Here is a 15,193-nt window from a genome sequence, read left to right as displayed (position 1 = left end):
ACGCTTTCAAATTCATGGACATAGTGCTCGCCTGTCAGCCCCGTCCTAATTTGACATTGTCACTAGGGCAGTCACTTTAGTGTGCGTACAGTCATAATTGAATCTACTTTCAAACCGCATCGTCCATGGAGATAAGGCATAGAAATCGTTTCGTGGCTCTGGTGCGTTATGGTTCGTTACATCGCGGGGCCGTGAGATATGGCGGTGGTTTGGGGATGGCTTCATCCAGCAGTGGATAATATCACGGTTGATAATGACTGCTCTGTATGTGTTCCAACATTTGGTGAGACCGTAGTGTTTAACATGCACCATCCACCAAACTGCCAACCACAGGTTCGCAACCAAAACAAGAGGTTGAGCTTGCTCCATGTGAGAATGCAGGGAGGCTGCGGAATGGAGCGTTTTATTTTTAGCCACTGAAGGTGATGGGTGAGTGGAAAAGGGGAGCCTGCAGTCTCTCACGTTGGGTTGTGTGAGCATTGTCCTTTGGTCGCTTGTTGTGTGGGCCAAGATTTTTTTAAACTTATTTTGAACAGGAGTGAGCCGTCCATGGGATGCCATTTATTTATCCTCATGGGGAAGGTTAACCTGTCCTTGTTGCGTTGCATTTGATAGCAAAGCTATTTCGGAGTAATATTTACACCCTTTTTTGAATATACGGTGCATCACTTTAGTATGATGCACATAATGAAAAAGTCTAGAGGCTCTGATGTTGTTCAAACAGTGTTATGATGAGATGTCTGTGCAAGTGGGATTAAAAAATATATATGATTCGCTCTCTTTATTGAAATCCAGAACTTTGTTTATGATTATAGAATCATGCCAGATGCACGATTTTTATTATACAACACATGTTTTCTTTTCCGAAGTCTAGCCATTAACAAGCAACGCAGGGAATTGTGTTGATTCATGCAGTTTAATCTTAACTTTTTTTATTCAACGCAAAATGTATTTTTTTTACATGCTCCACATTAATAGGTCAAAATATATATTATTTTATTTCTATAAAGCATTTCGCTCATTGCTCATGGACGTGTTACAGCATGTAAGGCAAAACATTTAATTTGTGACTGGTGCAGCCACCGAGCTTGAAAATAAACCGAGGGCCACTCAATCTGCAGAAAGGCATTCAGGAAGGGTTTACTTACTCTTCATGGCCTCAATTCTTTAGCTGACGACTAAAGCAGCTCACCAGGACATTGCCACAAACTATACATGAGGCTGGCATGTGACCAAGTACATAAATCCATAAATATTGCTTTCATACAACATCATGGCTTTCACTGTATTAAAGTTGATTATATTACAGTAGATCGCTTTGCTCGTAAATTCATAAATCCGGCCAGGTGGCACTGTGGCTAGATCTTCAGATCACAGCAAGTAGGTTGTTCGTTTTAAAATTCGAGGCTGGGGTCAACCAAGTACATCATCGCCATCATCATGGTCGGGAATATTTTGCCAGAAGTGAGATTGATGGAGAGAGAGAGTCTACTGTACACTTGTTTTTTTTGCGGTTGTGCTGTATGGCACAGATATGAAGGGAAGACTTTTTGAACATTCGCAGGCACTCATAATTCACTAGATCACTGGCCACCCCTGGTTTCTGAGGGCCTTTTTAAGGCTTTGTTAACCGTGTTCTCTGTTAACTTCATTTTAATATATATATTACTTGCATTGGTTATTGTGAACAGTGCAAACCATTCAATATACGCGCATCAGTTTTGTAGATTGACAAAAAGGCTTGCAAATGCAATCATTATTGAGTGATTTGTGATTTTTTGAAAATGTCAAAGTAATTTGTGTTTTCTGTCAGTATTCTGGTTCACCTGCTGTCATCATTGCTAACCGTGGTGTGTCATGCAGAAACACACACTGATTTTCTTCATTTGCAAATGGTGTCTGTAATTAGCATTTGTTCTCCGATTGACATTTTCTTCTGTGTCTCCCAGCGTAATATGCGGCATCCATATATGCAAGTATTTTGAAAAACGTTTCAGATTTGTGTTTCATGTTCTTCTACAAGTGTCCATATTTTTAGTCCATGAGTCATGGCAGGTAATAGTTGAAAAGCTACATTTTAGACACATTGTTTACAATGTTGATACTGGTCCACTTTAAATACATAAGGCCAGTGTTTCCGCCAAGATCTATATACTCTCAATCATTCAATAATGTAATTTTTTTGAAAGTGTATGTATCTGAATCTGGTATGCTATCATTGCCAGTGGGCCATTAAATGGATAATGTTTACTTCTCTGATATTTATGAAGAGTTTATACTGGTAGGAACCCACTGGTTCCACCAGCCCACAGGGGATTATTGTGTCCGTCCGTCGTGCAGGGAGGGGCTGGGTGGGGAGGGAGGGTCTGGGTGGGGAGGGTGAGGAGGGGCTGAGTGGGGAGGGTGAGGAGGGGCTGGGTGGGGAGGGTGGGGAGGGGCTGAGTGGGGAAGGTGGGGTGGGGCTGGGTGGGGGGTGGGAGGGGTGGGGCTGGGTGGGGAGGGGAGGGGCTGGTCACCCCGTGGTGCCCTTATAAAACTCAACGTTTAACCTACTCACGCCGGCTTGTGCCCGCCCTCACCGTCGGGCATATTTGCGGAATACACCACGCCGCCGTTGACCCTGGCCATTGACCGAGCAACCCAACGTTGCTACCAGCTCCCTCCGCAGGAATGTTTTATATGTGTGTTAAGATTATAATGGTTCTGTAATTTTTCAAGTAAGTTTTGCCTCTTTTTGAATTGAAGAGTGATTGAGACATCGATATTTTATTTAAGTCGGACAAAACCCAATGAGCTTGAAGCTTATTCTTGGTTCTTTCGGTAAAGTCACCTAGAAAGGAAATAATAAAATAAAAAAATAATAAAAATTCTCACGGCGTTTTGGCCACAACGCAAGTAGCCGTCCTCCTATTTCCCTCCTACGTGACTTTACCGAAAGAACCAAGAATATGAATCCCTGCAGTCACGAAAGCTTTAAATCGAAATTTCAGCTTGAAGCTCTTTTTCACAGGCGTCCACAGGGGAGTCATCAGTCCATTTCACAAGCGTTACATCCATTCCTTGATTGTGGTATTTAATGTCTCTGTAAACATTTAGTAAAGAGGTCCCTGAATTTTGTTTCAGCATCTTTTCTCATGATGCCCATGATGGTTACCTCTTCAAGTGTCAGATCTGGAACATGTTCCTCTTCACCTTAAACATTATTTGTTTCTTGGAGTACATGAATACCTTTGTTCATAAGATCTGCTTCCTATGCTAATTTCATGATTTGTGCAATCATTATAGCATCCCGTCTTGCTCTCTAATGATTTTTCTTTGAAATTGATCAATTGTCTTCCTTTTAGCTGCTTTCATGTTCCTATTACTTGCTATGACTTCTTAAATCTCGTTGTTTTCTGTTCCATAAAAATGTATTTACTCTTTCTTTTCCTCATGGGTTTACAGAGTTTTGAATTCTATGTTTGGTTTTGTATTTTCATTCATTTGTATGTCTCTCCTTATCTATTTCTTTGGGTCTTTCGGTAAAAAAAAATAAAAAAAATCACGACGTTTCGATCGCAACACAAGCAATCGTCATCAGGTGACATTGAAGTTGGCTGAAGAGGCTGTCATGTTATCTACATGTTCCCAATCAGATGTAGACACTTTTCTATCAATGTTAAGTGTGATTGCAAGAGAGCCTTGTATACATTTTCTAGTTCAAATCGGAGCAATCTTATTCTCTCTGAGATCAGGGCTAGGGCGGCCCTGAACAACATGAGGAGAAGTGTCGCGGCATTTCTTCATAAAAGTCAGCGACTCGATCAGATGAGCCTTTCTGTCTCGAAGTCTGTTAAAAGATCTAATAGTTGTATGGAAACCCTCCCCGTAGAGAAGATTTAACTGACATCTGCTGTCACTTCTCCTCATGCTAAACGGATGTTGTTCAGAGCCGGCCTAGCCCTGATCTCAGAGAGAATAAGATTGCTCCGATTTGAACTAGAAAATTTAGACAAGACTCTCTTGCAATCACACTTAACATTGACAGAACAAAAATGTATACATTTGATTGGGAACATGTAGATAACATGACAGCCTCTTCAGTCGCTTCAATGTCACCTGATGGCGATTGCTAGTGTTGCGATCTAAACGTCGTGATATTTTTATTATTTTTATATCTACGTGGCTTTACCGAAAGACCCAAAGAATATGAATTCCTTCAGTCACGAAAGCTTTAAGTCAAGAGCTCTCCTTATCTTCTACATGCTCTGTATATATGTATGTTGAACTTTATTCGCACTGTACGTAGCCAACCGTGCTAATCGGAGGTGCATGGAAGGATAAACTAAACACAAAAAGCAGTTCTAAGGAAATGAGTTTTCAATCGATATAACAGATTCCTGCGGAGGGAGCTGGTAGGAACGTTGGGTTGCTCGGTCAATGGCCAGGGTCAACGGCGGCGTGGTGTATTCCGCAAATATGCCCGACTGTGAGGGCGGGCACAAGCCGGCGCGAGTAGGTTAAACGTTGAGTTTTATAAGGGCACCACGGGGTGACCAGCTCCTCCCCACCCTCCTACCCCCAGCCCCACCCTCCCCACCCAGCTCCTCCCCACCCAGCCCCTCCCCACCCTCCCCTCTCCACCCAGCCCCACCCCTCCCATTTTTGTATGCACGACGGACACAATAATCCCCTGTGGGCTGGTGTAACCAGGAGGTTCCTACCAGTATAACAGTGCATAGCTCCGGTGGCTTCCTAATCTAGGAAGAAAGAGCGTTCCAAACCGGTGAAGAAGCACATATGAAAGTGAGCGATGCGGTAACAGTCTTTGTTCAATGGCTAGCCAAAAGCTACTGCGAGGGTGACCGGAATTTGCATGCTGGTTTATGCTCCTTGACAAGATTAGCCAAGGTATTGTGGTTCATTTGTGGCAAGCACTTTGTGTGTGTAATGAGTGCAACTTTATGTTTTTGTTCGGCAACTGGAAGCCAATGCAGCTCGGCGAGCACTGGACGGACATGGTCGGATCTAGCAGTAAAAAGCTTTGTGTGCATTTCTGATGACTCGCCTTCTGTTTGTGTTTTTGTTTACTTCCAGTGCACTGTCCATTACCATGTGGGTTATTTCATTATATCATCTTGTACCGTTTAAACTATTTTAAACTAGTTTTAATTACCCTACCTCCTAAACGATGTGTTTGATGTTAATTGTCTTGTTCTTGCTTGCAATTAGCTTTGTCCTCTCTTTGATGTTTAATTGTAACTTACATCAGAGCATCGTGTGGGCCCTGCCTGTGTTAAATTCTCTGCAGACAGAGACATTACTCACAATCATAGAGGAAGAGCTCGCAGTATTTGTGGTGGAGTGGAAATTTTGTTCTGTGAATATTTCGGGCAGTCCCCCAACCTAAGATTAAGGTTATTGAACCAAGACAAACGAAAGATTCGTCAAATATATACTGCAACAGGTCGGAAAAATAAGGAAATAGACCAATTCTGTGAAAAAAATCCAGCTTTTGAAATAGCTGCCAAGATTAGAGGATGGGCATATAATTATAGAAGAGAACATCTAATTAGAGTTTTCACGTGGCAGAGACAAAGGTATTAAACACCCTTTTGAAAAAGTATTCTGGGAAAATGTACATGCAGGCACCCAAATGGAGAAACAAATGCACTTGAACACAACCAAATGCAGATGAAATAATTAACATAATTAATAATTGTTTGATTCATCTCTGAAGTTTGCTATTCGCCCCAAATTTATTTTAATCCTTTCGGTAGGATGTGGCATTGCTTGCGCACTAAAGTCACGACTCGGCTCAAATAACGATGTGAATTCTCACACCTCCCTGATACTTTCCCGGGAAGAGGGGGGTGGTTGGCGGGAGGTATGAGAAATCGCAGGTCGCGTAGAGGGGAGCTGGTGGTCTGATTGTTAATTTTGGGGAGTTAGATTGAGAGCAAATGCGGATTAGCCATGACTGCATTGTCCGGCACATTATTCAGCGTGATTTAATGGCACTTAACAAGGCCCATTTAAGTAGTGCATTTCCTAATCTTTCATCTATTTAAAAACCAGCAAGCTGTACATGCCCTTAAGCTACCATGTGCGATAAGTGTCATCTGGCATTCCACCTGGCCCATATGAAAACGGTCGTTTAGTTCATGAGACAGAGGCACATGGAATACAGTCCCTCCAGAAAAACGCGATTATGCGATCGCAAGATTTCACGCAAAATCATCCAAAGTCCGCATATTTATGCGGGGGGCGCGTTTTTTCAAATACGCCGCACTTTCGCCGCATAAATTGCAGATTTCCGCGCGCAAAATATGCGGGCTTGCATGATTTCATAATCCCCGCATTTTCGTTGCAAAAAGTCACATATATCTTAGCAGAAAGTTGAAAAATGTTGCGTTTACTTCACACAAGCGCAGCCATTTCCCCTGTTGCCATGGGAACGTTATGAAGTGACGTCACTCATTACGCGACATCATTGAAAAGCTGCAAACCCCGCGATGCCAATGAAACCATGATGAAGCCCGCAAATCTTTCTCATTTGCCAACAAACGTAAGCGCAAAAGACCGCGCAAAGCAGTTCCCCAGTGTGCTACATGACAGTGGGGGCAAATTATTTTGCATAGCTACCTCTGTAAAACAGGAAGCACACATTTTATTTTTTAATATTTTATTTATTCATTTTTACAGAAGTTGTAGCATATTCATTTTGTAAAGCTACAGAACTTGTTCGACTCAATGTTTTGTAACTTTGAGCCATCTGTTTGTTAAGGTCTGAAATAAAACAAGATGAGAACTTAAATATTCCCAGCACTTTCTGTGATGTAGTATGCTTGCTTATCATAGGAAGTAATAAGAAATGACTCTTTACATTAAAGTAGTAGCCTAGTGAATAGGGTGTTGGGGGAATCATTTTTTTTCTCTTTTTCATCAAACCGCAGTTTTTGCAAGTTCCCGCAATTTTTGCAAGTTCCCGCAATTTTTGCAAGTTCCCGCAATTTAATCGCATAAAATTGCATAAATATCCCGCATATTCCATCGCATTTTTTAAGAAAACGTGCCGCATAATCAACGATTTTTGCCCGCAACAATCACCAAAAAACTCCGCGTTTTTCTGGAGGGACTGGGAATACCTACGATAATCACCCAGAAATGTCTGTCCTTAACGCTCGTGACGTGACTCCACATCGGCCAGCCCCCTCATTAATATTCATGAGCAGGTGACGTCCTTCAAGTGGACACCCCCCCACCCCTCATTAATAATCATGAGCAGGTGACGTTATCCAAGTGGACCCCCCCCCCTTCCCCCCATTATTATTGCCTACTATAATGAGCCAAGAATGTATGTGTGCAACGCTCGTGACGCCACTCCATGTCGACCAGCCCCCCTCATTAATAATCATGAGCAGGTAACGTCCTCCAAATGGACACCCCCCCCCCCCATTCATAATCATTAGCGGCTGACGTCACTCCACATGGGGGGGCGAGACGCCTCCTCTCCCTTCCTCGGCGTCAACTCACAACCCTCACTACAAAGGCAGAACCTACACGTCACATGATCTCCGTAACGCTGTTGAGACCTCAAAGTAAAAAGGACGTCATGATGAACAAGGGATTATAACCTTAAAATGAAATAGGTCTGTGTCAACGCGCCCTTACAAATGGCACACAAATTGATGCAATGAATATCACGTCGCGGTCTGCTTTTCGCTTTCAAGTTTCAGATTTACTGCACCCGTCCAAGGACGGGAAAAAGGCTAGTATCCAGATAATTACACAGGTGCTTTCAGCCGTTTGAAGTTTGGCTTTATCAGACGGACGCCATTCCCAACATCACAAGGACAATGTTTGAACAGAAGCTGAATTGCACTTATTCGATGGAATTGTGTATATACTAAAAATTGCATGATGCCTGAAATATATATGAAAACTAAAATATAATAATAATAATATGTAAGGTCGGGAAGCCACGATCTGTCTGAAATAACACAGGGAAATGTTACAGAATTGTGAGAACATCATCTCGAGATCTTGTGCGTGCTTAGCAAGGGTATTTGATAAAGGAATGCTCTGAAGGGGTTACAGTGGTTAATGATGTACGTGATGATTTGTGGCATCATAAGCTCTGTGAAAGTGCAGAGAAGTCTACGCACGTGTACGTGTTGGCCACTGGATGTTATTGTTGGTCAGGTGTTCCCTGGTTACAAAAAAAAGTGATAGTACATGTTTTTTAAAGGCAATTTCTGGCATAAATATATCAAATACCCATAATGTGTATTTAATTAGATGATATTTTAGTAGTCATTGTTGCTGGTATCTAAACGCATTTACTTTCATTACACTTGCAAAAACTAGTCCGGTGTTCATCCACTGTTGGATGAAGGTCTCCCAACACCATGGCAGTCATGGGCAGTTGATTGAAAATACTTCATTGTCAGTGCAGGTTGGTGAAGGGACATTATACATTCTAGATTTGAAGTTTTCGTGACTGCAGAGATCCATACTTCTTCTTGGTGCTTTCGGTAAAGTCACGTAGAAGGAAAATAATAAAATAATAAAAATAAAACATTAAATATCTTATTTTATTATGTAGAATTTTTATTATTTTATTATTTTCCTAAAATATGTTATTTTATTATGTTTTATTTTTATTATTTTATTATTTTCCTTCTACGTGACTTTACCGAAATAACCAAGAAGATGGATCCATACTCTTTGGTTCTTTCGGTAAAGTCACGTAGCTTTAAAATTAAATAAATTATTATTATTTTTTTCATTTTATACGTCACAAAATAATCAACGAGTATGGCATAATCCATGTACGTGCAATCTCGTTTAATTAACATGAGAAAAGTGATACTTAGGTTTCTTTTATGTTATATTATGTATACATGGAAAACACAGAAGCAACATTCTCACAGACTGCGCACACAAAAACAGGCATTAAAAGACAGCTAACTCATACATTTCTCGACTTGATGGGCCTTAAATGTGAACATAAATAAAACTGTAAAGATGCTGTTGGGTAGGCAATTACGCAAACCCTTGTCACCTTGCTGTTGGCGTTCCATCCGCCGGTTTAATATGTCCTACGCTCCCTGTAATGGCCAGGAGCTCGCCTTACTGCTTGAGTGCCCGTGGTATAATGGGAATTCACCTTGAATGAAGGTGCGGTGTGACGTACGCCACACCACAGTTGTACATTTGTGTTAAAATTTTTAATTGGCGCATTCATTTGCCACGTGGCTGGGAAACCAAAGATGCGTCAGTAATTGTGATGTAGTGCAACTCGCACGCCATTCGAGTCGGTGGCGCTACTTGTCGAGTGCGCTAGCGATGCAACTGCATCAAGGTTCTTAGGCCGGAGGGACCAAGACACCGGACTATAATGAGGGGTAAGTTGGACAGGGGGCCCCATTCATCCCTTGCACAAGGGCCCAAACCGACTGCTATACCACTGCGTACATTTCACATGCTTCCATGTTTTTTTTCCAGGAGGTGCATGCACCAAATGGACGTCCACACACATATTTCATGCTTACAATATGCACAATGGAGGTGTAAACATTGTTCAATCTGAAAAAAGCATTGTGGCTTGGTGGCTATTGTTTAAGCGCTTGTGAGTTGATGTGTAAAAGTACAAAACTCTCTTTGTATGTGAATGTGATGACAGAGAAAGAGTAAAATTTCGATTTAAAGCTTTCGTGACTGCAGGGATTCATATTCTTGGTTCTTTCGGTAAAGTCACGTAGAAGGGAAATAATAAAATAATAAAAATTTAACATAATAAAATTATCACGACGTTTCGGCCACAACACAGGCAGCCGTCCTCAGGTGAAAAAACATCTGTCGGAAAGACAGTGTCCCAATGAACACTGCTAAGCTTGGCAACGCATTTTTCAGCTGGATGGGAGGAGCAGAGCGCCTTGACAAAGGAGTTTACATATCAACAGAGGAATTTAGCATATTCAAGCTAAAGAACTGCAATTACCACTACTACTATACAATACACCAATGTGAAAAAAATATATAAACTACATCAATTTAATCAATGTACTCAATATACTTTCCAATAAGCTGAGCTATTCACATTAAGTAACTGGGTATACACTACACTATATAATGAATACCATATAGTGAACCGATAAAAAAACTAAAATTTAAACTACATCAATATAATCAATATACTCAATATACTCTCCATATAAATTGTTGGCTCCATGCCTCTGCTAGGATTGTCGTTTCCTCTACGTGTGACTTTATCTTGAACTGGAATGTAGTCTCTTGTGAATCGTACCACCTGCACAAATGCTACACTCGTGTCTCCCAATACCTCGTGGTGTAACGACGCATCATCAATGGCAGAGCCAGTGGGGGGGTGGCACGTGTCTCCCCAATGATCCGATCGAAATCCCTAATTTTGATCGGATCTTTGGGGTTTATTAGTAATAAATCGGCATTTTGCGACCCCCACTGCCACTGTGTAGCATATTATTACGTGCCAGGGACTCTGAGATGATAGGACAATAGTCTGAGTCCATAATTGGCAATAAGTAACGGCAAAGCAGTTATAAGTGACTCACATAATTGTGCGCAGTTGCGTACACAGTCCACGACTTCCCTGAAGGCATATCTTCAGCGAGCGCGATGCTAATCACACACGGTTCGAATTCGACCCTCGATCGATGGCTGCGCCATCGCCGCACACGCGTCGAATAAAAAGCAAGGGACAAGTCCTTACTTACCATAGGTGGGACAAAGTCATTGTTATGCAAGTCCAAGTCGAGTCGCAAGTCATCAAATTCATGACTCGAGTCTGACTCGAGTCCAAGTCACATGACTCGAGTCCACATCTCATAGGTGGGACAAAGTCATTGTTATGCAAGTCCAAGTCGAGTCGCAAGTCATCAAATTCATGACTCGAGTCTGACTCGAGTCCAAGTCACATGACTCGAGTCCACACCTCTGTTACTTACTAACAACTCCTCTATCATTTTTCATTGCTGGAGGGGTTGCCCCCCCAACCTGGAAATCCTGGCTCCGTCATTGTCATTCCACCAAATAACATTGATTCTTAAGCCTACGTTGCAAGCGTCAAATTGTGCTTGTTTTACTGTAATAGTTTAATTATAAAAAACTGGTATCTCCATTGAATATAATTTCCCATTACTTTGCTGATCGAAACATTTGTTTTCATTTTGACATTGTTTAATGGCATTGTATTTCCTTCCATTTTTATTCTTGCTAAAAATAAAATATAAACATTTCAGATGCTACCATTCTTACAGCTCGACAATAACATGTTAATCATTTAAGCTGTGATGCCACTGAAAACTATTTCAATTGAAATGCGGCAGCTGCTGCCCGGCAATCAAGCACACTGAGCTGGAAGTAGCAGGGAAGCTCGTCTTACTGCCTAGGTTTTTGCGGGTGTGCTGCGTAGCCTTCAAACATGTTTCAGGTCACACATGGCATAATGTCTGACATTTTGCACCACGTCCTGGGATTTTCTTCAGGAACTATTAGTCATCTGCGTGCTCCCAACACATCGCGAAACACCATTGGAACCTCATTTGCCAGTAAAAATATGAGAATTGTTATTTTTACCCTTCTATCTGGCAACATCATATTTTTACTGGCAAATGAGGTTCCAATGGTGTAAATGCTTACCCCGAGCTCTCATACTCTGATGGTGCATTGTCTTTGAGTTGTGCGCCTTTTGGCATCATCTGGTCCAACCCATGTGAGACTAGGCTCTAAGGAAAGCTGTCTCGGGTGTGGACCAATCAACTTCAAGGACAGCGCACGTTATCAGTTATGTTTTTTGTTTGCATTATAACTGCAGGTATTGTGGTCTATGTAAACATGACTCCTTGTAAAAAAGGTGTCAGTTTTGTTGCCAGATAGAAGGGTAAAAAACCAATTATCACATCGCGAAACGTCGAACATCGTGCGGAAACGCATCGGAGAGTCGTAGAAGCCCTCTTATTGAAAAATTATAATACTCCGATTGATGCTCCTGCTGTTGTGGAGTGACTCGTGCAGCCAGCTATGGCTGCAGGGTTTTGGTAGTACATGTTGTTTATGTCATTTGTTGTGAAAATTCCGTCACAGTTCCTATGATCACTGTTTCATTAATTTCATGGCTTTATTTTGGTGAATTCTAAACGTTTTTTAGTTTGGCCATGTTTGTTTGTTGTAGTACGGAGTAAGACTGATGGCCTTAATCGAAGTTGTCTTGTGGTTGTTGTTTGACTTGCATCCCACTGGGATTTTTGCACACAGCGTTGGTGTACGGTGTTTTTTCTGCAATATTTTGCTGTCTGTTTGCACTTAGTCACATATTCACTTTAAGATGTTTTCTTGTTCATGATTTAGTTTTTTGTTTGTTGCGGTTGCACCCGATTCAAGAGCCGAATGGCTCACAGGGCTATACCTAATAAATTAACTTGAACTATTTGCGACCACCACCAGCCGTCCCAGAGCCCGTCACGACGTTGCCCGAACCCAATACACCGTGGCCCAGCTATTAAAGGCAGTGGCTTAGAAAGCGCTTGAAGAATGGAATGATGTATTGTCTCTCGTGTTAAAGCTTAGGGGCTTCTGGGGCCACGTGGAGTGGTGCTGTTCAAAGCAGATGGTCATACAATGCACATCTCTGTGGTTTGTTAAATTTAGTTCTTAAAAGCTCCCCCCCCCCCCATTTGTCTCCCTATACAGTTCTCAAGAAGAGTGTCTGTTTTTATTTTTATTACACGCTTTTATTTAACTCACTCCGTCTGTTGTATCCTCAAAAAATAAATATTGTAACTCAATTTCCTCACACTTCCCAATGTGATATCGACTGTAAACGTGGGATAGGTATGTCATACTGATGACAACACGATATTCTATCATAAAAAATCCAAAACATATTTTTAAACTTTTTACACGCTTTTATTTAACTTACTGTATGTGTTGTCGTATCCAAAAATCTTGTAACTCAATTTCGACCGTATTCCCAATGTCGTATCGACTGCAAACTTGGTATAGGTGTGTCATACTGATGACAATGCTATATTCTATCATTGAAAATTAAAATAAATATTTTAAACAATATTTTTTACGACTCTAATTGTCCACGTTTACGGCTCTAATTGACGACACTCAACTCGCGTTGCCGTAAATCACCACGGTCCCTTACGTCACGGCAAGCCTCGGGGAGCCACGCCGAGGGGCGGGGGATGTGGAAGGAGGGGGAGGGGCAATGGGGGCAGGGAGAGGGGCAGCTCGGACAGTACATTTCATTAAAGTGTGTTTTAAAAAAAAGTATTTTTTAATATTTAATTTAAGGTTGATGAGGCTCCTCTCCAATGAAGGTGTTCTGACTGCTGATTTTTTGAGGGGGGGTTTAGCTTAATTGTCTCTTAAGACTGTGCACCTCTGCACAAATCCAACACTTGCTGATCGATTGAACTGATTGTGGGGTCCCCAGGCCTTTGTGAAATTGAGTGAATGAGTTCTGGAAGGTGAATTAAAGTGATTGTTTTTTTGTGGGCACGTGTTCAGCAAGCGAGAATTGTGCTAAGGACTGTTATGCATTGTGTCCTGATGTCGTGGCTCGTATTTGTGTAGAGGCACGATGAGGAGGCGGTGGTGGATCGCGGAAAGACCAGCACCGTCCACACGACCAACTTTGAGAAGGAAGACCTGGATGGTGAGAGCCCACTGCGTGTGTGGCACGATGGCAGTGGAAAAACAAATCGATCCACCAGGCCAACATAAAAACACCCACTCCCTTTCTCGCTCATTATGTTTAAACATGAGTACCCCTGGACTTTGGAAGAGATATAAGTGGCAGTACATCAGGCAAGTTGCGTATCTGTGTGGTGTGTAAAATAATATCCCTTTTTTATTTCATCACTCCACTGTATGCTCTTATGCACATTATTCCATAATGGACTGGTGAAACGTTATGTGGGGCATTGCAAAGGCTTTTAAGACCCAAATGTAGCTTTTCTAGAAACAAAAAGGACAGTATAATTATATTGATGTCAAATTCATCGTATAATAGGTTATATCTTTTATAACCTTTTATAGGGGCGCCACGGTGGCAAGACGTTAACTTCCTCCTTGCCTGGTATACAGGTCATGGGTTCAATCCTGACCCCGACGCCTGTATATTAGGAGTTTGCATTTTCTCCCCATGATCGATTTTCGAGTATTTGGCTACTATAAAAATTTCCACATTATAAGCCACTTCATTGAGCTATCATTTGTGAACAAGTTGCTTCTGAAAAAGAGCTATATTGCTCAGTGGGCCTTACCTGGTAAAATAAAACATTGTTTAGTTTAAATAACGTGATATAAAAAAACATGCATATAGCATATATGACAGTTGTGACAAAGTGGCAGTCCTGATGAGTGTGGCTCATAATACAACCACTAAAAATAGAGAATTATATCCATGCAGTAGTATGATAGAGAGTACATTGCGTTTCTACCATATCTCTAATCGAAGGGTCATTTCAAGGCACCTTGCCATGGAAATGAAGCAGTCTTCAACACCTTTTATGCTGTGTTCCAACTATTGATTGTACATATGTATGCGGCTGACTTACACTATACAAGTGACTTCAGAAGTAGTTCTGTAATGTCATCTTTCAGAGCTGTGCTTTGGGAGACTTTACATTGCTAGCAGCAGAGTTCTGAATATGTTGCCAGTAATAATTTTAACATAATTGGGGGGGTGCGAAAAGGTAAAATTATGAATTCGTTTTTGCCATTGCAATGTGTGTAGAACTTTTGGTGGGTGCAGGGTTTTTGTAAACCAATGACGTACAACATCTACCAATAAGACTTACGCAGTTCTGACATACACAATGAAGTACCCTGTTTGCCCGTTTTAACATCTCCATTTTTTTCATGGCCACCTTGACGAGGTCGATCTTGTTACCTGCTGTTCGATGCTTGTGTCGTAAGCTTAAGAATATTTTAATTTAGGAATTGATGTGGAGTTATAGTTGATTGCCCGGTATACAGTTTGCTACATTCAGAAAGTTAACAATGCAATTGAGGTATAAACTAAATGTGAAATTTATAATATATTCACAGTTATGTAAGACATTGGCTGTTAATGTCAACATCATTAAGTACTTGCTAAAAATAAATCTGATAAATTGTCCTGACCAGTGCTGATATCCGAGCTTGATGAACGATG

At 41.4% G+C, this 15,193-nt stretch overlaps 1 protein-coding gene across 3 annotated transcripts in view; it reads left to right on the top strand.

Moving 5' to 3' along the window:
- The window catches only part of LOC144931520 (sodium-driven chloride bicarbonate exchanger-like), a 70,227-nt gene that overhangs the window by 10,214 nt on the left and 44,820 nt on the right, over nucleotides 1-15,193 (top strand). For all 3 annotated transcript variants that reach the window (XM_078855462.1, XM_078855469.1, XM_078855479.1), the window contains exon 2: nucleotides 13,609-13,690. In XM_078855462.1, coding sequence (XP_078711588.1) covers nucleotides 13,609-13,690 — 82 coding nt within the window. The remainder of the gene's footprint in view (nucleotides 1-13,608; nucleotides 13,691-15,193) is intronic.

This window comes from Lampetra fluviatilis, chromosome 1, assembly GCF_964198595.1.
Source record: "Lampetra fluviatilis chromosome 1, kcLamFluv1.1, whole genome shotgun sequence".
NCBI lineage: Eukaryota > Metazoa > Chordata > Hyperoartia > Petromyzontiformes > Petromyzontidae > Lampetra > Lampetra fluviatilis.
The sequence above is the reverse complement of the archived record's forward strand: the minus strand, read 5'-3'. Positions and strand labels throughout refer to the sequence as shown.